The following is a 24,083-nucleotide window of genomic DNA, read 5'->3' on the forward strand; positions in this document are numbered from 1 at the left end:
CTGGGGTTGTATTTCCAAAGATTGTCTCAATAGAGTCATGTCCCACTTGTCTCTGCCCCACCTCTATTGGAACAAGAAAGTTTGTAGTGTCAAGCATTTGCAAATATCGATATATCAACTAAAACAGAGATACAAAAGTTTTGCATTATAAGAGAGTCTGACAATACTCCATTGATGAACATTTCTTGCAAAGTGAGAAGAACATAAGACAAAGTATTCGAAGGGACTTCAGCATGTAAAGTATTCCTCTGTTCCAAATTAGGATTTAGTGGTACATCTTGAAAGTACGAAGTGTATCGTACAATTTTTTTAATACTGAATTTGAGAAGTCAGAAGAAAAGATGTAAACAAATGTGGAACAGACTTTCATCTTTAACCCCAAATTATCTATTTGTTTATGGATTATAACTAGATAATTTTTTTTTTTTTAAGGGGTGAAACATACCATACAGCTTAGGAATTAGTTTGTTTCCAGTACTGCCAAAAATGTAAGGTTTGGGTTTCGACTGGTTTTCAGACTACCTGGGGCTGATCCATCCATTACTTTATTTTAGAGTGGGCAAGAAGTAATTTACCTACCCTGCATGGAGGCTTGTGGATCTTACGTGAAAATGTGATGTCAAATGTGGTTTTGTTCATCGGGAGCTATATGGAAATTTTGCTAGGCTTTCTACCCAGGGGAAGATAGCACTGCAGGATTATTAGCTTTATAGAAAGGGAAGAAAACAGTGGTAACCTCGTCCAAAGGTCTGGAATGTCCATCAGGTTAAGACCAAAATGTCTCGATTTTTTGGCAAGTACGTTGTTGTGGTGCAATTCAGATCCTTCCTTTCGGTGGTGTTAGCAGATTTGAACTGCACCACAACAATGTGCTTGCCAAGAAATTGATTGCTTTTGTTATTGGGGAAATGTTTTGCCATTTCTTTCACACTTCTTTTATTTTATCTTTTGCATTCTTGTTACAGTTAGATGCTGGTGTGCCAGAAAAAATAAGCCTCATTTCCAGAGATGAGAAGAGTGTACTTGTGGTAACTTACAGCGATTTAAAACGCTGCTTTGAAAATACTTTTCAAGAACTGATTGCAGCCGCAAATGGTCAGTTGTAGTATTTGCTGAAAGCATGCAGGACATTGCTGAGGAACTTAACCAATAGCAAATTGCACTACAGCTGAATTGTTGTTGTCATCTCATTTCACATTTGGGAAACAAACAGGAGATGAGCAAAGCTGCTTGCACTTCAGTCAGGTACACTGTTACTTGAAGGGAAGAATGTTTCACTTATCCTAGAGCTAAGGCTGCCATTGGAGGCTTTATCTGTGAAGAATTTATTTTAGATTAAGGAACACATCAGGTGCATGATGTTCCTGCTTTTATTTTTTCCACTTGTATATGCACTAATTTTAATTTTTTTAAGACTTTTCTGATCTCTGAAGTTTTGCCACATTGTATACTTAAGGGAAACTCTTTGCAAGGACATTTCTGGGATACATTTTTGTCACTGAGGATATAGCAAAATTTATTCATTTTTTATATTATTTGCACCCAGAATAGCATAAAGGACCAGGTAAATAATTTAATAGAAATTGTGTTCTATTAATGACCATTTAGTTCGTAACCTCTGTAAAAGTGTGTTGTATGCAAGCTCTGTATGCCACCCACTGTTAGCTCAAAGAAATGTGAGAAGACGAAACTTTTTAAAACCAGTCAAGTATCGGTGAATTGACAAAAAAGGAAAGTAAGTCCCCTGTCATTTGATTTAAACTTTTGTCTAAGTGAAGTGACGAAAATAGCATAATGGGAAACATCTATAATTTAAGGAGCATATCAAACTTGCTCAAAACACAACCAGCGCCTTTTAAAAACTGTTTGTACGTTTTCCTGCTAGTCAGAAGCATTTACATTTATGCAATTTTTTTAATAGATTTTTTTTTTAAAGAAATTGTTTAAATGCCTGAAGTTTCAGGAGTGTATTACTTTAGGTTATTTACAGTATAATTTTTGTATAAAGTTCTGTTCTTTGAACCACAGCTTTATTATGGTACGCTACACTGGATACAGATACAAAGACACTGTTAAAAGAAGATTAACTAAACACAGCAGTTGTCTGGCATCAAGAGCTTTTCAAGTTTTACAGCCTGAATCTGGAGGGATAATGATCTGCTGTGCCTTTGCAGTCACTGCTTAGCCCAAAGTAATATTACTTTTGATAATACTCAACACATGAATATTCCTGAAGTAATTCAGTCTCAAAAGTCTGGAATTTTCCTCCTCAATTAACTTTCTAATATTTGGACATGCAGTTGTCTCCAAACGTGGGTATTCATGGGATTTCTAGTTAAACACCTACACTTTGATACTGAAGACTGCCAAATATGTAGGAATTTCTTTTCTTAAAGCAGTAGTGAAGACTGTATCTATCCTTTCCCAGCACTGAATGTTTTAATAGCACTGGGTGCTCACCATGAAGAAAATGTGGAAACTCAAAAGGTCAGGACAGACTCTAAGCACTTGCAACTGATGTTACTGACATCAATTTTAATAATTCTCAATATTTGTAGTTTTCAGAGAAGTTTTTAATATTTCTCTGTCCACTTTTATAAGCTTTAAAATGATTCTCCGCCTTGAGACTTGCATCAAGAAAAAAGCAACTCTCTTCACATCGAAAGCTTTGAAGACTAGGGACATGCTTTACACATTTTAGGAAATGTGGTTGAATCCACATTAGGTAGCATCAGTTGTTGAGTTTAAAAATTGATTATTGTTGCATTTGATCGAATGAATTTTAAAGGAACGTAATGTTTAATATTCAAATGATAACAGTTGCCAGAATGTTCTTTTTAATATAAAAGGAACAGGAACTTTGAAAAGTGAACATGCAAAACAGTCTTTTATCATTAGCTCATGTATTTGAGGAAGAGCAGCTGTCTTTTATATGTTTTTTGACAAATCATATTGTAATTCTTTTGTACAAAAAAGAAGTACTTGTATTCTAGAAGAAATATGAAATGCTTAATTTATAAGCGGGCTGAGGTTTTTTCCAGTATTGTTTTCTTTGAAAATGAAAGGGGATCATCTGTTCAGTTGTGGGGTTTGGGAACCTTTGAAAATTTAATTTGTGGACCAATATTTTGTGAAAGTGTAAGGCAGGGGTAAAATAGGGCTTGAATTCTCATCCTTTTTAGACCAGCAAACCACCCTCTGCAAGACATGTCTAAATTGCAAACCTGTGTGTATTTGCATAATGTCAGTTTGCTTCAGCCCCTAGTAACCTCAGGACTTGGTTTAAAAATAAAAAGGTAGACAGCTAATAAGTTTTCATACGTAATGTCAGCCAGAAAATATTTGGTGTCAGGTAATACATTTAAAAAAAAAAAAAAGTTGAGCTTTGTTTTCTATTTATTTCATTTGGTCCGTATTTGGGAATGATTTGAACAGTCTGAAGTTCAGCTTGGGTGTTTTTTTGGGGAGAGCCCTTCTACCCCATTTTAATTGCATTTAGAAGGTTGTCCTAAAGTTGTAGTTTGCTCTATTCATAGGAAGAACTGTGTATCTGTATTTAAAAAAAAATCCACCAGGATGTGCCCTCCCTGATGGGAAATTGAATTCTAACCTTCCTATTTTTTACAGCTAAAAGCACAGAAGGGACAACCTTTGAAATCATCTGATGTTGGTCATTTTAATTTTTGTACCTGTTTTAAATTCTGTTGCTGTATTTACTATATTGTAAATATTATGTTGAGGGTACCTATGTATTTTTGATTTGCCCTTGTTTCAGTAATTCAGGTGTCAACTGCTTCCCCTAAAAAGCACCAGTATGTTAAGTTCTAATGTCATGATCCCAATATGTGTTACTCATCTTTAATCCTGTTTTCATTCTTCATGTGTACAGCAGTATTTTTAATAAAGAATACCAGAAATAACATGGCCTTATTTTGACAATGTGAAGTTCTGAACTTGGATACAGGGCAACTTCAGCTTTTCCAGGTGCTGGAATTGTATTTCATTCTGTCATATTTCTTTTGTATTCACTGAGTCTGCAATGCAGAGTTTAAACAGTCATGAGTCACAAAGTGTGTTTAGTGCTTGCCACTCACAGTGTATCAGATGTCATAAAACTTACAGGTGTTGTTGACTAGAATCATACTAACACACATTTCCTTAACTTCCAAGTCAAGTCCCATCTGCTTCTGTCAGATCAGATCTGCTTTACTAGACAAGCCCTAATTTTGGAAACTCCGTTATTTCGTGTTTATTGAGGTGTTTTTACCCAGTAACAAAGTACATTAATTTCTCTGAGAATTTGCAAGTGGAGTCGTGACTGCTTCATTTCCCAGAATTATTTTCCTGGGAAATGATTTACTGGTGGGGTGAAATCTCCTATACCCATCCAATCCTGACCTTGCTTATGTAATGTGAAATTTTGTGCAATATATGTGAAATTGTCGATACTCCCTGCATGCATTTAACATGGAGTCATTATCCCTTAAATTGCAGTGGTTTAGAAATTTTATTATATAAGCTGCAGTAATCTTGATTGATGCACTTACCTAGTCTCCAGTTTCCTTCTTAGTAATGTGCAGCAACAGCTACACAACTCCTGCGGCAGTAGGCAATCCTATTGCGCTCTGCCTCCCCAGAGAAAGTTTCATCTCTGCTTCCTTCCAGCCCCCTTGTGGGTAGTTTATCTGCAGCGATCTGCAGAGATCCCCTCGGATTCTAAAATGCTGTATAGCAGAGAGCACTCAACTGAACATCTCTGTAGAGGCAGCATCCCCAGCTTCTCATGGATGGGGTGAGGATGTGGAGATTCTCTGAAGAAGAGAAAGCATCTACCAGGCCTAAGGTGATAACTCTTGTCACAGCTGGGGCTTTTTTGGGGACACAGCTCTGTTTTCCATCCCTTTGTCTGTACCAGATCTTCTAGCTGCAGAAGTAACCAGACATGGGGAGGCAGTTGAATGGATGTTTGTCAATGGGCTGCTTTGTCTTCCCCCACCATGAAACCTTGCCTTTCCCAGAGGCAGGGTTGAATTTTTGCCTCTAGACAGCAGTAAGCACTTCTTAGATGTACTGAATCTAGGGGATGTCACTTGCACAGGGAGCAGTACAAGTGTCCATCACTCTGCTTTGCTGGGTGAGAAGTGTGCCTTCTGTGTGATTATTCCATAATCTCCTTGGTCTACAAAAGTGGCCCATGGGATGGATCGTTTCCCAGATGTGTTAGTGCTGCCCCATGCTGAATCATCTGCTGCAGCAGCCTTTGGCACTGGATTGACTAGTTTGGCAGAACTCTGTGCATCCTTTCAAAAGCGAACTTTATTATATGAATTTAGCAGTCAAATACATTATATGAAGACAGAAAATGCAAGACAAAATAGGAGTTATTCACATCTGAAGAAATTTAGGGGGTTCATATAAAAGTAATCTTTGTAGTCCAGTTTTCTTAAATATTTATGCACAAAAAGCATATTTATATATTTACAATGTGCAAACATTTCCTTTGAGATGCATCATGCCATAACTTTTTGCTCAGTTGGAGTAAAGAAACAGTTCTTGAACTTTCTTTTTGTTTTGATCAAGATCGGATACACTTTACTAGCAAGAGACAGTGCAATAGATACTTAAAACTGATGATCTCTTGGCCAGGATGATCTAGAATTGATATGTAGCTGAGAAGTAGTGGTACATATTTCTTTTACTTGAATATCCAAGATCATTTTTCTTTGTAAATACACAAAAGGTCATTTGCCTTTAGGTCTGTTAGTGGATTAAGTTCACAGCTCCTAAGCTGATTTTTAAGAGGTCAGAACCATATTACATGTAGCATTTGAGTTAATATATATTTGTAGTGGACCACGAGAAGCTGAGATTGGGCAGTAGTTGTTGATTTGGAAGACATCAGTGCTACTGTGGTAAATGGCCAACTCTCATTTTAATATTGCATTCAAAGGTGAATGGGGGTAGTGCATCTGTATGCTGCTCGAACCAAAGACACTCATGCCCTTTCTGAGATGCTATACAAAAGTCTGCTGCAAATGAATGATACATTCTTATTCCTGTACATATATACTGGTAACTATCTAAATTTACCTGTCTTCATAGAAAAGCTGCCCTAATTTTCCAAGGAGATTGTCTTGTCATTTCTATCTGATCTCTTCAAACTCTTTACTGATCGATTAATTTAAAGTATATGCAGTTTAGTAGCCCTCCTGTCTTTTCAGACAGATTAGATTCCCATAAATAAAATATAATCAGTGCAGTGTTAGAAGCTCCACGACGTTTCGTGGATAGAGCTTGGCTTTAACATATCTAGCTTGTGGTTTGGTTCCAGTGTGTCTGTGTTGGCATACTGACAAAGTGCAAAACTTCAAGAATATTTACTTGATTTCAGCAGACTTGTCCAAACTGAATTGATATGTATCCCCTGTTGTTGCAGACCTGGCTCTGATCTTGGTTCTCTTCTGGCCTTGCCAATTGTGTTTTGCAACACAAATGTGAAAGCCTTGCCTCCCAAGACTCCTTACTGCCTTTGCCATCTGAAGCAGTAAGAACTGTATAATGCCCCGTCCCCTGCTAATTCAGCTTCCCTGGAGCATTAGCCTTCCCTCAAGTTTCACCAAGTAGAGTTTTCACTGAAAGCTGTAGAATGTGGTCTGTTTCTTGTTTCTCTCTTGAAGAATCCTTTTTTTTCCAGCACCACACAGGCCTCAGCAATAGGGTGCAAATTCCCCAGTGCCTGATGCAGGCTCCCAGCTGCCTCTCCTGACTGGGACACTGGTGCTGCACCCAAGTCCAAGCAGAGGTTGGTTGACTAGAGCATGAAATACCATCCTGCTGCCAGGGACCAAACAGTTAACTGGTTTTCTCTGTAATGGTGACCATCCAGGTTTTTCAGAAGCACTGGGCAATTTTAGTGCCAGCTGTTGGTGTTCAGCGTTTGGGAAAATCAAGGCCTAAGCATTAGTATTTTGCTATATTTTGTATATGTTTGTTGCAGTCTGTAGAAAAGCAGATCACTGACATTAAGCCAATGACATCTTTTTTAAATTTTAGCATAATTAAAATTACTTGGGTCAAAGTTTTTAAACTGACAGTGTTTCAGAAGGACCTTTTTGGATTAAATGCATATTTAAATCTTGGCCTAGAAGTACTTAAACGGGTGGCTGAGAATAAAGGATGACAGAGTTGTAGTCAGGAGGGGGAGAATGGCTTGCTTTCATTTTCTCCAGCACTGCATTACCGTATGTATATCTTCGCTTGGAGTCGCTGAGCTGGTCACAGCTGAAACTGCAGAAGCTTCTTGGCTTAGTTATTCCAGAAAGCACCGACTCCTTGCTCCTGCTGGCACCTTTCACGCTGTAACAGAGCAGCGTCACTGTGAGCGCATTTAACATGTACAGGCATTTGTTTTAATGACTTGAGCAAAGCCACGTCACAAAAGCAGCTTTGTTTATTCTCAGATGATGGGAACGGCAGTGCTGCAGATGGGATTGCTCAATGGGAGAGCAGAACAGAGGACTGAAAGAGCCCTCCTGTGTCCCCCTCGAGTCCCCTTCTGACCAGGGATGCTGTGACTGAACATCGCTGTTAATTGCGGGCAGAGTACTGTGGAGTGTCTGGCACCTGTTCTGCTGCTGGGCTGTGGATCCCCATAGGGTCCCCACGCCTAAATGTTCTTCCCTAGGGAGCTGGGTTTTTTTTTGGAGCAGGAGCAAAGTAATGAAAGGTCTCAAGCCTTGGGACAAAAGCAGAAAGCTACTCATGGAGGTGTTCCAAAAGCCTAATGGTGGGATGAATTTTTAAGGTAAATGGCTGATGTTTATGAGGAAGGGCACAAGGTCTGCATATCTCCTCTCTGAGGCTTCTCTTGGCAGCAGGCATGAACTGCTGGTTTGAATTAGAGTTTTCCTGTCTCAAAGGACCAGTTACCTGTAGGCTGCCTTTTATAAGATGCCCTTTACAAGAGGGGTTTAAATGTCTTCTCAGCTGAGCCACTTTTAAAGACACTGTTTGCCTTGCAGCATTTTCTCACCCATATTAAAAGAGTGCAGTGCTTAAAAGGGCTCTCTCAATACTAAAGAAAGTTAAGGCAAACAGAATTTGCACACCATTGATTGAACTAGATACCAAAGATTTATCTGTAGATGAAGGACAAGCCAGAGCATTTTCCATCGTTGATTATGTGTGAAATCCTAATATAAATGTATGTTGGACCACAGTGCCTAAATTAGATTCACTCCCCTGTATTTTTGTAAGTTTGTGGACACTCCATCCCTCTCTGTTTGTAAGGTCAGGAACGTTGGCAACCCTAGTCTTGAATTGCAGAGAAGACAGTCAGAACATCTGTTGAAGTTTTCAGACTCCAGGGTTTTGCTTTTTGTTTTAATTTGCAGGGCTAGATCTTTAAGTAAAGCCTAGAACTGGTAACACAGGGCCTTTCCTGACTGGGAAACAGAGAAGTAACAGTTTCTCTTAGGTATCACAGTTTCTTGAACCTTTAACTCACAAGCCTGTGTGCTTTTTAAGGAGTGGGGTCTCTGTCTTGTGTCCTACTTTAGGAAATTGGAGGGTCCTCCCAAGAAGACCACCCCATTACCATTTGCTTGTACACGGAGGGAGTTCATGAGGAGGAGCCCTCATGATGAGGACTGCAGATACATCCCATATTTTTATATTGCATTTGTTGGCAGATGGACAAGTAATTGCCATAGGATAAATTCCATAACTATGTGACAGACTCAATGGAATTTTTGTGATGCATTTAAAGAGAAGCGCTTCTGTGATTTACATTGTAATTGTAAGTCTTAGAGAGCAGCAGGCTGGCAAAAGTGGAGTGTGCATGCAAAGTTATGAGCCTTAAAGTCATCATGCTTTGATCCTTTCTTTCATTCATCATCAGATGTTTGCATCCTGAGAATTTTCTTGTGAGCTAGACTTGGCCTCTACTTTAATTAATAAAGCTTTATACCAGTAGAGCTGCATCTGTTAATTTTACCTTGAGTGCACGGCTGTACCTGGGCACACTCCCACAGGGAGCTTTGAGGGAGCCTGTGGGGTTTTGGCATCAGTAGTCAGGCTTCATTTTGAGACTGAGCTTACAGTCAGTGAAGTCTTCTCTAGCTGTGGACTATCTTCTTTCTGCTCTAGGAATGTAAATTAGAAACTGTGTCTATTTAGTTTTTAATTGGGATCATTGGAGGAGGAAATGGCTGCTGCTGTCCTGCAGATTCAAGAACTGAGTGAGGTTAGAGGCTGACTGGGCTCTTGAGATGCTTGTTCCAGCTCACAAGTGGTGGAGTCTTACTGTTTTTTTGGCTTAGCAATTTGCTTTGACTCAAGGGTTTGCTCCAGCCTGGGGATTTTGGCTTACTTGGGTTGGGCTTTTTCACCAATACTGAAAAGCTAGAAGAGAGTTGCCGTTGGGATCCTTTCCACTTGCAAAGGAGCAGCGCTCAGAAGGTTGTTCTTTCTCTGCCCCCAAATCTTTCTGTTGGGATCTTATCTGAGGCCTTAAGTTAGGAAAGACTTCTCTGTCTTTTTGCTATTCACAGTATCTCTTACTTTCATCTCAATGGCAATAGCAAGTCCAAGACACATAGCAATAATTTCTGTTGAGCTCCTGGCCACCACCTGGGCCTGAGAGGCTCACCAGGGTTCAGGCTGATGTTCGTTTCCTATAGTGAAACCCAGGGTGAGCTTTGCATATTGGTGTCTTTCCCTCCACAGCAGTGGAGGCCTGAGGGGAGGGGACTCGCCTGGGTCAGTGGGGTACCCCGACACTGTCAGGTAAGCTGGCTCCCTGCTCTGCTTTCCCCAGGGCTGGTCAACGCTGAATGAGCACAAGCGCACGCACTGGTTCTCTCCTGGAGTCAATTGATTAGTTTACTCTGAAACAAATGCTGGGCGCGCTTGTGGGGACAGGTGGGATACACTGGTAGCCAAAGCTCCTTCTACCCTATGCAGTCCTTCAGCACTGGTGTGGCAGATGTGGCCCCACCAAGTGTGAATCTTCTGATGCTGCGCTCCGGGGCACACACACATCCTTGTGCTGGTCTGGAAGCATCACCCCACCTGGCTGGCTCACGTGTGATTTTGAATACTTCAAACTAGGAAAAAAAACCACGCCGAGCCCAATCGTTCTGCCCTGGGCAGCAGGGAAATGCGGGAACCCAGGGGACGGCAGGCCAGCCTGCCCCAGGCTGTAGGCAAGTGGGGAGCCACAAGGGCACAGCCTCTCAGCCTCTGCTCAGGACCCACCTGCTGGAGCGAGTGCATTTGTCTGCATCTGTGTCCTAAACTGCAGTGTTGAGTTTTACAGCGTGACGGTAAGTGCTCTGGGAGCAATTAGGTGAAGGTGATATAACTGTAAGCTGCTGCTAAGAGGGGGATGACTGCTTCCTTAGCCTGGTGCTGGCCTGATGGTGAGCTGCTACTCCTCGCTCAGAACCTGTTCTGGAGCTGTTGTGATAATCCATTGACCTAAACCAGCAATCTGCAAGGCAAGCCAAGCAGAAATGTCAGCATTTCAAGAGAAAGAGCAGGGTGCTTGAGATGCAAGGGAAGAAGCAGGGCTGTGCATCAGGTTACATCAGCTTACATGTGTCAAACCCCTCCAGGCTCCACCTTGTCCACTGTTCAACTTCCAGGGGTATTTGTTTACTGCTCTGATTTAGCCTAAGTAAAGGATGCTTTGCTAAGAAGCTACCGGTTTTCGGAATGCGTGCAGACAAAAGGGTCACTGCGTGCATTCACATACATGAGTGCTTTTTGGCATAGCGCTGCAGTACTGCTTGTTTAGCTTGCAGGCTCGATGACCTTGTATGTTCTCAGCCAACTGCTCTGTTGCCCCCAGAATGTGCATTCTAGCAGCCACTGTGGAGTTCAATTTTTTTTTCCCATCCAAGCATTCCTTTTCCTTCTGCAGCTGAAAATGGTCCTTAAAGCAATTCCAGAGGGATGCTTGGGCCACACTCCACATATTCTGTGCCATGCAAAGAAAAAGGCATTTCATACACTTCATTTGGGGAGGTTGCTATGTTGTCTCTGCAGCTGACAGCAGCCTTCAGAAATATCACATTTACACAAAGAAAAAATGGGTTAAACTGCTTCTAGGAAACATTGTGTCTTTTTGGGCCTTCTAATATCCACACGCATTCCAAGCTCTGTAATACCTGGCTTCTTAAAAGAGAGTATGGAAAACTGTCTCAATAAAATCAAAGCACCACAGAATTGCTCACAAGACTTTTCTGAAATGTGAGTGGTCAAGGCAGGAGAAAGGGTTTTCCAACACTTGTTTGGAGGGGCTTGAATCACCCCAGCTTTGCTACACGTGAGCAGTGCTCCATTACTGACTCCTGCCAGTGGCACGTTTACCCCGCACACCCTGTGTTTTGGCTGTGTGAGCGTGCACGCTCTCGTACATGTATTTCTGTGCATTTAACCAACGCCCTCTTAGTCACTGGAATTTTTCTCGAAGCAAGTCCTCTCTGCCTTGACTGCACGTTTCAGCCAGCTCCAATTGTTCATTGAGACAATACTACACCTCCCAGCCTCCCCAGCTGCAAGTCGCTGACAAGTTCGGCGTAGGCAGGATGGCAGGATGGCCTTGACCTCCTGCCAGTGTAAGATGAACGGTGGGTTGGGACTGGGCAGTCCCCAGACTGCCTGGGAGCAGCAAGCAGAAACCAGCCACAGACACTGCCACCTTCGCAGCGGCTGGGAACTGAGACACTGCCGGCATCAAGAAAATAAACATTTCCCATTTACAGAGAGTTCATGTCAGAGCAACACATTTCTTAGAGCAGCGCTAGTTCCCTGCTTGGGCAGCTGTCAGGAATTAGGTGGAGTAAGGTGGCCAATATATTAAAGTGCTTAAAGGCAGGAAGAGAAGAGAGGCCCTCACATCCATCTATTGTAAAGTTGCCACTTTAGCATCCTGAGCCCATGGGTGTTAAATGGTCTGTGCTTAGCTGAGTCATGGAAAAGAAGGGCAAAAACAAGCACAGGGAGCCTTGTCCCAGCTGGGGTGCCCTTGGAGACTTGCAGAAACAACTGCAGATCCTTTATAGCCACACATTCCTCCTCCCCCTTGCCAAGGGCTTGTTTCCTATTGTTACCTACCTCTACCTTGGTTTAGTGCTCCCCGGCACTCACTTGTCCAGCCTGGCATTAAGTTGAGGATCAGTCTGATCAATAGAGTGCTAATAAATCATATTGGCCATCTACTGGAAGAGGGGAGATTTAGATCAGATATTAGGAGGAAATTCTTCACTGCGGGGGTGGTGAGGCACTGGCACAGGTTGCCCAGAGAAGCTGTGGCTGCCCCCTCCCTGGCAGTGTTCAAGGCCAGGCTGGATGGGGCTTTGAGCAACCTGGTCTGGTGAAAGGTGTCCCTGCTTATGGCAGGGAGGTTGGAACTAGATGGTCTTTAAGGTCCCTTCCAACCCAAACAGTCCTATGGTTCTTATGTGCACTGAAGAGGTTGAGGGTTATTTGTCTTCTTGAAGGTGTATGGAGGGTTAGGTGTGGGAGCTGATTGCCTGCTGACTCAACGGAGCAGGACGCACCTCAGCAAGAGTTTGCAGGGACTAGGGACATGTCAGCTACTTTCACTAAGCCTGATTTAGCATAAGGACCTTGAATCCTCCTTTGCCCTTTGTGAAGGAGAAGAAGGAAACATGAAATACAGACCCAAAGAGTGTCCGTTTCTGCTTGCTGCCTGTCCATGTGAAGCGTTTCAGTTCTTCTGGAGCCAGCACCATCCCACTGTCTGCTTGGTAATCCTTGAAGAAAAAAGACAGACAACCTTATCAGGTGTTAACTGTAGAAAGTTACTTTTACAATGGGCTCAATTACTCTTTGGTCTGATTTTCAGCATCGCTTTGGTTGTTTAGACTCAGAGAGCTCTAGGAGACAGATGATCTGTGCTGCTGGAGGTGCCGCAGTGCCCAGGTGTTTAACATTGCCTTTCCGAACCATCCTTGCTTTGGGGCACAGTAAACATACGCTGCTAATGCAGATACAGAGTGTTAAAAGAAAGGTGTCTACACACAAGGTGAGGTTGTGGCCAACCACTAGTTCAGCCTTGAGAGCACTACCGTGCCTTTCCCACCTCCCACTGCTTAATGCGTACAACTGGGTCACTAAAAGTTTCCCCCAGACTCTCACCCATGCCCACCCCTACCAGGACAGTATGTGTGCCCCATCAGTAGACATTTCCCCAGCTTGTCTGCCTGATAACAGAACTCATTCATACCAGGAACCTCTGATGGAAATGTGACCCGTGATTCTCATTTGTGCACTACCATTCAGATGAAAACACAAACCCGAGGGATTTTAAGTGGCTCTCCCACACTGGTAGGACTCAGATGGGACTCTGGCAGCCATACCTTGCAGGCCTGCTGGCACCAGCCATTTCTTATCAAGAAAAGAGTGTTTGCAGCCCATTGCATGGTCAGCAAGGATCTACTGTCCCCAGTTTGTGGGACATGGGATAACACCATGCTGCAAGCACAGCACATCTTGCACCTCATATCAGTAGAGCTGACAGAGCAGTAAAACCCCTTCTTGATTCTCTCTGTATAAATCTGTCACATAAAGAAAAAAAAAATGAATGGCATATCATTTGGCCCAAGAGTCACTTACATTAAATACAAGCCTTTCTTTGATGGGGAGCTCCTCAAATGTCTTTATGCGCTGGGGTGGTTTTATTTTGAAAGTGTTTATGTATCTGTTCAACAAGAAAAGCAGGACAATTTTTGATGAGAGTGTGAAGTGTGTAAGCAGGAAGCGCTAGGTGTTCCTCTGTTTCTTTAACCAGTTGTCTAACTGTCATCGAGGTAGTTTACACAAAAGGGACTTGTTAACCAGGCCCCACCCAAACCTCACTCCCCAGTCCTGGAGCCCACATAGCTGCCTCTCTCACAACACTGGAGCCCAGTGACCTGATGGTCCCCCTGGGCAGGGACACCTCAATGGGCCATCCCAGCCCAGCGGGATCCTGACGGTGGTGGCTTGGTGGCTGGTGGGACACTCAGGCCATGTGGGCTGTCTCTTTGTTTTCTCCCACCCAAGGCCAACCCAGGTTATGCAGCAAGCTACAATACCCAACAAACAAAAAACTCAGTCTTAATCTTCCTTATCTCACCTGACGTTTTCAGTGCTTCCACAACTTGAGCTCGTAACAGAAAAACTTTCATTGCACAAAGGATCAAGTGCCCCACTTTCTGTTGTAAATATCGTATTGAGGGGTATGTAGTCTTTGCCTTCCTAAATGCAAACAAGAAACAAAAGCGTTATTCCTGGGACCACGTGGCCGGTTGCCCCTACCTTGGTGACAGCGTGTGGATTTGACATTAGTACCTGCTGGACGTTTGCTTGCAGCAGGTCACCCAGCTTCTTCACCAGCTCGGAGAACCTTGGTCTGTCACTGGGGTTGCTTTGCCAGCAGTCCAGCATGATTTGGTAGCTGTGAGGACAAAAGCAAAATGAGCACATGGTGGGGTTACAGCTCACTTTGATCCAAGGCAGCACAGTCTCTGACAGCTTATCATCAATAAAGTTAACTCTTGAGCCTGCCTGATTTTACAAAGATGCTCTCCAACACCATTGAGGCCTCTGACTAAACGTAAGAGTTTGCTTTCCACAAAAAAAGAAAAAACCTTCTTCCCGCAAGACACCGAGAAGACCACATCAAAAGAATAATTTAGCCAACTAGTCATACTTTCTTTTTTTATTCCTAATTAAGCATTAAACCTTTGTATTAAACATCTATTAACTGGCAATGTTTAGGTTAAGGCATCCTAAGATGACTTATATGAATGTGTCACTTCCTTGTATTGGTTGAGTCGAGCTTTCCTTCCTGCAACAAAATATGTGGAAGAAAAAAAAAAAGCTCTTATCTACTGTCACTAGGATAATAAAATTAGCCAATGGGTAATACTCCCAAATAGGCATGGCTGGCTTGCATCCTTTTTCTTCTTCCAGAACTATTTTTTGGTAAGTGTTGCTATTCAGAGTCATGACGTAGCACTCGAAAAGGCACTGAAGACACCTACACATACTTGATTTTGCCTCCAGATTTAAAATACCCTGGATATGTTCACACTCCTGAATGATTTGTGCCACGGTGTGCATGTTTGGTGTGCTGCAGGTGCCTCCCTGAGCAGGGCGCTGTGTTCCGCTCCCAGGGCAGAGGGGCTGCAAACTCAGGGTCTCACCTGGACCCCCTAGGCCTCCAAAAAGGTGTTGGCCATGCAGCAGCAGCTGGAGGCTGCACCTGAAGGTAGGGAAGGAGAGTGACAACCAACTTCGCAGTGGAGAAGCTCGGACAAACCCTGCAGGTGACACAAGGTGGGAGGCTGCAGGTCCTCATCACCTTCCTCTGCCATCAGACACCATCTCTGGGAAAGGGTGGACCCTTGTCACCTGAGTGTTTGTGAGGAAGCCTCTGCTGTCGCTTCCTAAGTCAAGACAGCGTTAATAATGTCACATTCCTCCGGCACTTATCTGTATGCATGTCAGTAAATATTAAACCTGGAGAGGAATGAATGACCTTCCTCCTCCAGGCTGCTCACTCAGCTCCCCTCGGAGTCCAGCCCCTGTGGCACCCTGGGCTTAGGTCCACATCCCTCCTAACCCTCTCCTACCCCACAGGAGGGCCAGGGGGCCAAGGGGCAGAGGGGATGCAAGAAGATACTGATGAACAGCAAGAAGACATGAGGCAGCATCAGGCTGCTTTTCCTTATGTTGGTATGGGGTTCTTTTTGCGGAGACTTCTACATCATCTGCAAGGCAGCCCAGGAGGGCAGCGGTACACAAGCAGAGAAAGGCGTCTTACATCTCCTCGGTCGCTTGCTCTGGGGCTCGCATTCTTGTGCCTTCCTTTAGTCTGCTGCAGAAATCCTCATCTATTTGGACTCCAGGATAAGGAGAGGCACCTGGAGGTAACATTGGGAGAACAGGGTCATACATGCCTTGAGTTGGGTACCTGTGACGGAGCCTTCGCCCTACGCGTCCCCCTCAAACACTTGGGGTGAGTAGCATCTTCTTGCAGAGCTGGGAGCCTGGGGAGGTCCCCCTCTGTGGGGTCTGGCCCCTGCCAGCTGCCGCAGTCAGGCAACTGCAGTAAGCCTCGGTCCTTGGAGGGGAGCAAGATCAAACCTAGCTCTATTGGTGGTGCTTACCTGCCCTGAATGTAAAAAAATACACATGAATTTGACTTGAAAATTATCCCTCAAGAAAAGCCGAGTCTGATCACTTTATTGGTTTGGAACACCCCAAATTCTAGTAAGCAGATTATTAACGAACCCCAAATGCTCAAAACCACCTTGAAAATAATAAAATCATGGTTTTAAACCAGATCACAATACATTTGCCTTATTTTCCTAGTTTCTGTGTTTTTAAGATGCAGCCTGATTGTGCTGTTCTTTTTTCTGTAGACAAAAAAAAAAATCAGGAAAAGGGAAAATGAAAGGAAAAAAAAAAAGACCTTTCAGAGTCAGACAGTTGCCAGGTTCAAGGAGCTGGGGCTTTAAGAAAAAAATAGCAGGTGTTATGAGGCTGACCATAAAATCACAAGAGTTGGCAAGCTGACCAACAACATGTATTTAAACTAATAAATGATTGATTGTCCTGAGAATTGTATAGTATTGTTTCCTCTGCTGTTCGCCTCTTTTGTCAGCCTTTATGTTGAACCCAATTAAGATTCTTCTATTCTGACAGTCATTGTTGTTCCCACTCAGTGTACATCTTGTATCCTGCCCTTTCCACGTGAAAGAAAGGAGAAAAAAAATCTTCACTGGGTTTTAATTTTGGATTGCATGCTCTACTTCATCCTGTGGCATCTGTGCAGATGCTTGTTCGCCTGCTGCATCCAGTGGCCCGGGTAAGGGGGGTGCTGGGTCCCTCCTGGGCTGGGCAGACCGCCTGGTCTCAGGCTGGAAATGGGGATGACACAGTCTGAGACGTGTGTGTTCAGCTCCCTTGCTCCCACAAGAGAAGCTTCTAAGGGAGCACCCAGCCCATGGCACTTGGTGTCTTGAATGCTGTATTTATGGCAGAGGAGGCAATGCCTCGGTCCCTGGCAGCTGCTAACCCAGGCCCACGGCTCTGTGTTATCCCACAGGGTTCCACACTCAATAAAAACTCTTAAAAATTTGCCCGAATTTCCTGGTTTGCACCGTCAGTCAGGCAAAGCACTGTGACTGCTCTGGCCATGCTGCCCTGCATCTCTACCAAGGGCTGCTACAGGGAAAAGAGGGAAGCTTAGATTTTGCCCATGGCAGAAATAGGTGGTAAAGTTCTCAGACAGCTGTGCTATCCATTAAGGCTTTAAGCTTTCAGTGCCCTTACAAGCACCAAAATTTCCAGTTCACAAGAGCGCGATACACACAGCTGTCTCCTCTGCCCCCACACCCCACCCCTGCCTGGTATGGGTCCTGCCTTATTAAAGACCTGTCAAAAGCTCGTCGAAGGTAATAGATGTTTTTCCCCAGGCTGAAGTCCCCGCCCCTGAGTCCAGCTCCCAGGGCGCAGAGTTAACGTACCCAAGGAAAATATCTCCCACAGCAAGACCCCGTAGGACCACACGTCGCTTTTTGTATTGTAGATTTTATCAAATATGGATTCTGGAGCCATCCACTTGAGAGGAAGTCGAGCCTGGAGTAAAAGGGACAAACCTGACTATTATTTTCAAAGCCTAAAATAATTTAATCATAGATGAATCAACTATATATTGTTATGTAAATAATTACCATTCAAACAGGAACCTGTGGGATTTCCTTACAGGCAGTCAAGATAAACCCACATTCATTCAGACATTTTCTTAACAAATTGACAGAGCAAAAGGCTGTTTTTAAAATATGTGTGGCACAAAACACCAGACGTTGGAAACCTGAAACCAGAGTGACTGGGCCTTTTCTTTACTGGGATGGGGGGATATGCAAGAGCAGAAGTCTCTTGCTGGCATCCTAGAGACAAGGGAGAAAACCCTACATCCAAGCGCAAATCCTTCTGTAATGGATTTGTTCTCAAGGAAATTTTCAGAGCCTGAATTTCAGGAGTATATCAGCAACACTTGAAGCCCCCTCAGTGCAGCCTGTTAGTGTCTCCTGAGCAGTAACCAAGTTACATGATCAATGTTTCCCAGCTAATACGTAGTGCTGTAGTCTTGAAAGATATTTACAGACCGGGGAATAGCTGGCAGGTGGGTGTAACCTCCAGAAGAAGACTTTCTGTATGACCCCAATGCCAACTCCAAATTCCCATGGCATCAGTGGGTGCAGGCACAGTTTGCTGACCCAGCCTTCACGGCAGGCCTGGCAGGGGGCTTACTGCCTGCCATTTGCAGCAGGAGCGAAAAAAAAAAACCCAAGCATGTGCTGGAGGCAGCGAGTCCAGCTCAGCGTCTTGAGGCACCATGAGCGGTGCTTGGCTGTGGTGTGGGTGCACAGGGGGACACGCACCTTGTTTTGGAGGGACTTGAAGGGTTTCCTTGAAGGAAGTTTACTCAGTAAGGGGGTTAGCCTAAGCCAGCCAAGAAACATGTCTAAAAAATATCTTAAGTATTAACAGGGCAGAACTGTGAAACAGCATGTCCAAGCATTATGCCTGAGGATAGAAATGCTTTCCAGATCTACAACGTATCTGGATAGCTCATCTTCACAGAAAAACTGTGATGGATTTCAAGCTCTTTTAAGTTCAGGAAATGTGAACATCTACAGAACATTTTGGTGGACAGTTTAAAATGATACGTTATAAACATCTGGGTAAATAAACAGCATCTTGACTTACATCTCCTTTTCTCACATAATCAGGATTCTTATAAATATCTCTTGCAAGGCCAAAATCACAGATCTTCACGACATTGTTCTCAGATAAAAGGATGTTTCTGGCTGCCAGGTCACGATGAATGCACTATAATAAAACAGTTTCACAATCAAACTGCATTTCCTTAATCCTGCCCACAAATTTCCTGACTGTCTCCCATATCCTTTTAAAATGATTATTATTTGAGAGATCAATTTAATATTTTTTTTAGGGAAGTTGACTATAGTTTACATGAAGTTACTGTAAACAGAGGCAACTTTTAAAAAAACCCAAACTTTCCAAATCCAGAAAATGATAAATTTTCAAACCCCTTGACGTTTGCGGGGAAAGCACTCATTTATTTGCAGCTCTCTACCTAATATATGTCGAAATGAAGAAAAAAACCCCCACCACACCCAAAAGATCTTCCCTGAATGAATGAGCTTGACCCACTGCCTTCAGCCATGATCCTGTGTTTATGAACTACGGAGACTTGGATAAACACACTGTTATATTTATAACGCCAAGAGGAAAATGGCTCTTCCTTTGGGAGCTCTCCCAAGGAAGGTGTCACTAAAACGTAGACGTGATTTCACCTCTGAATCCCATCCTTCTGCAGGGAAAAATCCCCAGTGCAAAGCTCACCTTTCTGGAGGACAGGAACTCCATGCCTCTGGCCACCTGAAAGCTGTAAGAAATCAGGTCCTCCATAGTGAGGGGCAACTTGTAGAGCTCATCAGCATCTGCAAGGTGGAAAATGCGGTTTGTTACAAAGATCGCTGACAAGGCAGTTATTTTCCCCCTCTCTTACTGACCCTATTACTCCCATAAATTCAGTCTTCACAGAGTAGTATTCAAAGGTCAACCCACTGTCACTGGAAGCAAAAATAGTGCTTGCTTTATACCCCACGCTTTGGGCACTGCTGTGTTTTCCCCAAAGATAAGGAGCAGTCAGAAGAAACAATCACACATTTTCCTGTCAGATTTAGTAACCCTGGAAATAATCTTTTTTTAAATCTTCTACCCTCTGGACATGACCCTGTGAGTGTCTCCCACGGATGTTTATTAGGGTGATAAATGAGGAAAAAAATTTCAGGGATGCACAGTATGTTGTAAAAATATCACAGACCGTGTAGGGACAGGAAGGAATTAATACCTACCCTCCTCGTCCTCCTCCACATCACTCAGACTTTTATCTTCCTGGAACCCAGAGCTTGCGAAGCTCTCGCTGCTGGTGACACTGGCCAGCCTTTGTTTTTTGCCTTCCACCAGCTCAATATCCTTTTTCTCTTTCATTGGCTCTCCTTGCAGAGAGGAGTCCTTCAAACAAACAGAGGAGAAGAGGTGCTACATCAGAGCGAAGGAGGGGGTGGGAGAGGAACTGAGTCAGACTTGTGTCGCCTTTCAGCTGGCAGAAAATGCTGGTCTGTGGCACGTGCGGTCACGTCTCCCATGGGTGCGGGTGTCCAGTGCCACTGTGGCAGGCAGGGATTGGTGGCAGGCCTGTGCTCCACCAAGGTTGCCATCCCCAGAGGGCAGAAACATAGTCACTTGAGAGCACCAGCACATGATTTTGGGGCAACCCAGCTGGTGGGCTACCTCTGATATGGTGAGGATTTGCAGGGTCCATGGATGGACACGTCCACTGGGCTGTGGCTCATCTCAATCTGAAATAAGACATCTGAAAAGGTCTATTTCTCTCCACTAGCCAGAGAAGGAGCATGGTGGGATGAGTTGAGAAGGATATGCCCACAGTGCAGGTGTCCCAGCCCTCTCAAACTAAGGTGTCAGCTTTACATCCCAGGCTGCTTAAGGCACCTGCCTCTGTGTCCCTGCACAGTGCTTGGTGTGGTGCTGTAAGCCCTTGCAATGAGAATCAAGGGCACTTTGTGTCTGAAATACAGCTGCTGTTGGAAGGGACTGCCTCTCTCCCTCGGTGCCTTTGTCCAATGCTTTCATGATGGTTTAATGGGACACATGCAACACTGTTTGGAAAATGCTTTCCCACTGCTACCTGGAGAGCAGCCTAGCTGCCTGGCCATGCTCTTGCCCCCTCTTCCCTCTCCTCTTGTCCTGTGACTGTCTCTCTCCCCTGCACACGCTGGTGCAGAGCCAGACTCCTTCTCTCCCTCTTGCCGGGGCGCCCCTCCCAAGGGTGCTGGAGCACTGAGCCTGTGCAGGCTCCTCAGCAGGGGGGATGTGAGTGACTCCCCCCAGGGTGGACCCCGCACATCCATATTCCCCGCTGAGCATCCTACGCCAACAACCGCATGTTCAAGGAGGTGGCTGCTGTATCTCATGCAGACTCCAACACAGACAGTCTTGGGAACAATGACTCAGCCAAAACTCTTTGGAGGGAGACATCCTCCTGCGTGTGACCTCCTGCAGAGTCCTCCCGAAAAAACCCTGAGATGTTGCTGAGCTTTTGGCACAGCTGAGCAGGGGTTTTGAGGACTGCTGTTCTGGGTCCAGACTTCTAAATCCCACTTCAGAGCCCGAAATCCTTTGGGGGATTTTGCTGAAAGTCCACAAGCAGGGATATAGTTGGCACATTTGGGTTCAGGTTTGTAATAAGAAACATGCTGTGGGTTTGATTCAGAGGGCTGTGGGATGCGAGGACAAGACACTAATCTCTTTGACTCTTGGTAGACCTTCTCCTCACACAATAATAAGATTATTTTCAAATCTCTGAATATTAGGGTGTCTTGGAACATGAGCTTTAAATGGCATTATTTCAATTGTGTTCCCAGCGGTACTGAAATCAGTGGGTAAAACCACTTCCTTTGGCTTCGCTGACACCAGCCTCTGAAGTGACCCCAAGCTCAGCAGGAATGGGTTCGTCAGCAGCGGGGCGAGAGCATGTGGGGACACTTTGGATAGCATTCACTTCCTCTTGTTGTAGATGGCTCCATCCAAATTATTCCCAGCAGTCTCCTTGCACAGCCAGGGGAAAGAAATTAGTCCTTTCTTGACACAACACACCATACACCAAATATCAAAACAGGTCAGGTGAACTGCGCCCAAGAGCTGTTTCTCTCCTTTGTCAGAAGAGAGTTTAAGGAGACTAGCTCAGAGGCTGATATCTACATTACCAATGCTTATGTCGGGTAAGACGAACCCTACCAGACGCATCTCCCTCCTCACCTTGTTAGGGCAGAAAAAATTCCTCTTGCTCTTTAGGTAGTTTGATAAATTCCCATACTTGCAGTATTCCACAATCACCATCAGAGGCCCTGGGCAAAAGGAAAGTGTGTTTTGAGTAGCATAAAGCAATACAAGGCAGCATCAGTTCTGAGAAGAAGAATAGTCTTTCATGCCCATAGCTATAACCTGTGTCCAGAATAACTAACAATATGTCCCAATGAAGTAGAAGCCTGCTTGAAGGACACTGGACATGTTAGCAAAACAACACTGTTTCTGGAAATTAGGGAAGGGCCTAATTTTTGAAAGCTGGGTCATGAACCTGGCTCCTGAGGGACCCTCCATTTCCTTTTCGGGCAGTCTGTGTTCAGACTGGAGCCCCGCAGCCCACACACGCTTGTTGAATTAAAGTAGGTGACATGTCTACAACAAACGATCACTCATACTGGCCCTTTGATTTTCTTAGTGGAATATCATGAATGATTTTAAGGAGTTGCCTTGCGATTCACTGTTCAGGGCCAACAACCGATATCCCTTGTTCCCATCCTTTCCAGATAAAGTTTAACTTGAGCTTGAGCTGTAAAGTGAGTGAGATAAAGGACAAGAAGTGGCATGGTCCTAAATTCACACTTCTCATGTTTATGTTTAAAGAGAGTTTAATGTATGTAAAAGAGTTTTATGTAAAAGGCAGTTTAATTTTTTTTACTTTTAAGTAAAAGAGAGTTTAAGTAGAGAAAATTTTTAATCACTTGATTAAATGACTAAAAATCTCTTTTTCTCTTCTTTTCACCAACCGCAAGATGAGCTCCAATATTTCAAGTTAATAACTTGACTTCTGGACAAAAAACCAACATGGCCAACTGACTGTTATTGGGACATGATCCAAACCCATTTTCAGTGCAGTGCAGGTTTTTTTACCTCCATTTTTCGTGCAAGCTCCCAGCAAATTCACAATATTGAGATGATGACCAATGTGGATCAGGATTTTCAGCTCAGTCATCAGTGCTTTGTATTCGCTTGCTGTGGCCCCTTCTGTAAACACAAAATAAAGCCAATGTGAAATGGCAAAAAAATGGTCCTGCTGAGCTTTATCACTTCTTGTTACTTTCTATTGAAATAACCTCCGTTACTGGATGTACTTCATGTGTTGATGATCTTTTTCTATTCCTCCCTGCTCAGCATCCTCTTACTCGCAATTAAACTCATAAAAAGAGTTAGGCACTCAACTTCCTTCCAGTAGACTCTGTTATATTTAGAACTGAAAGAAATTTTTTTCACATGAATAGTTTTGTCGTTTCAGCCAAAAAATGAAAGAACAAATAAAAAGGGATTTCAAGAGTATAATTAACTCTATCTAGGGTATGTTTCAGCTGACCTGACTTCAGCTGTCTAAGGGTAATGTACTAGCCTGAACTAATTAATGTCTCAAGGAGTCAGTGGAAAGAGCAAAGCATTTCCAGAGGCTGATGGAGCCATCAGCTTTAGCCATCTGTGTAGTGAAGAGATGAACTACCCTTTGGTGAGGATTGTTTGGTTCTGTTTGTTATAGAGGAAGCAATAAGATAGACCAGGGAAGTAAATTTTAATTGGTTAAAGTTAGGTGACTGCATCTTACCCTCAGTAGTTATGATCCATAATAATAATAACAGTAACAATAATGATATAAGGAATCCCGCAACTAAACCCAAAAGCTTCTATTTAGTGTTGAGTAAAACTTATAATTCCCTTCAAGCACATTTTTTTTTTCTGCAGAATTTTATTTTGCTAAGAAAGCAAGAAAAAACATACTGTTTTGTGTAGACCCAAAAGGACTTTTTCAGTTGAGTAACACCAAGAGTAAGAAGCACAGTCCAGTGGACAGAATCTAGAGCTACTTCATAAAGGGTTTGGTTTCAACATCTGAATGGAAACAGATTTTCTTGATGGCCCCACACAAAACATGTCATCTACTCACTGACCCACTATTCATCTGTATGGTGGTGACACTTTCCCTTCACCTCATGGGAATTCTGTGAGGACAAAGACCATGAATGACAGCAAAGATCCTGGATAATCTAGTGAGGACACAAGGAATGGGGCATATCTCCCCTAACTTTAGATGCCCATGGTGAGGATCTAGTCACCACAGGCTCTCT

General features: G+C 43.7%; 2 protein-coding genes across 4 annotated transcripts in view; one reads left to right on the top strand and one right to left on the bottom strand.

The window, feature by feature from the left end:
• PAN3 (poly(A) specific ribonuclease subunit PAN3) overlaps positions 1–3,920 on the top strand; it is an 83,748-nt gene extending 79,828 nt beyond the window's left edge. For all 3 annotated transcript variants that reach the window (XM_086476265.1, XM_086476273.1, XM_086476279.1), the window contains one exon: positions 966–3,920. In XM_086476265.1, coding sequence (XP_086332391.1) covers positions 966–1,106 — 141 coding nt within the window. In that variant the 3' untranslated portion in view covers positions 1,107–3,920. The remainder of the gene's footprint in view (positions 1–965) is intronic.
• Positions 3,921–7,151: 3,231 nt separating this feature from the next.
• Positions 7,152–24,083, bottom strand: part of FLT1 (fms related receptor tyrosine kinase 1) — a 113,033-nt gene continuing 96,101 nt past the window's right edge. The window contains exons 19-30 of the mRNA XM_086481851.1: positions 22,867–22,980; positions 21,952–22,040; positions 19,968–20,127; positions 19,453–19,550; positions 18,793–18,915; positions 17,547–17,658; positions 15,839–15,938; positions 14,362–14,467; positions 14,147–14,268; positions 13,645–13,729; positions 12,691–12,782; positions 7,152–7,356 (exon numbers count right to left, since the gene is read on the bottom strand). Of these exons, the coding sequence (XP_086337977.1) occupies positions 7,152–7,356; positions 12,691–12,782; positions 13,645–13,729; positions 14,147–14,268; positions 14,362–14,467; positions 15,839–15,938; positions 17,547–17,658; positions 18,793–18,915; positions 19,453–19,550; positions 19,968–20,127; positions 21,952–22,040; positions 22,867–22,980 (1,406 nt within the window). The remainder of the gene's footprint in view (positions 7,357–12,690; positions 12,783–13,644; positions 13,730–14,146; positions 14,269–14,361; positions 14,468–15,838; positions 15,939–17,546; positions 17,659–18,792; positions 18,916–19,452; positions 19,551–19,967; positions 20,128–21,951; positions 22,041–22,866; positions 22,981–24,083) is intronic.

Source organism: Leptosomus discolor, chromosome 1 (assembly GCF_034619465.1).
Source record: "Leptosomus discolor isolate bLepDis1 chromosome 1, bLepDis1.hap2, whole genome shotgun sequence".
NCBI classification, from domain to species: Eukaryota; Metazoa; Chordata; class Aves; order Leptosomiformes; family Leptosomidae; genus Leptosomus; species Leptosomus discolor.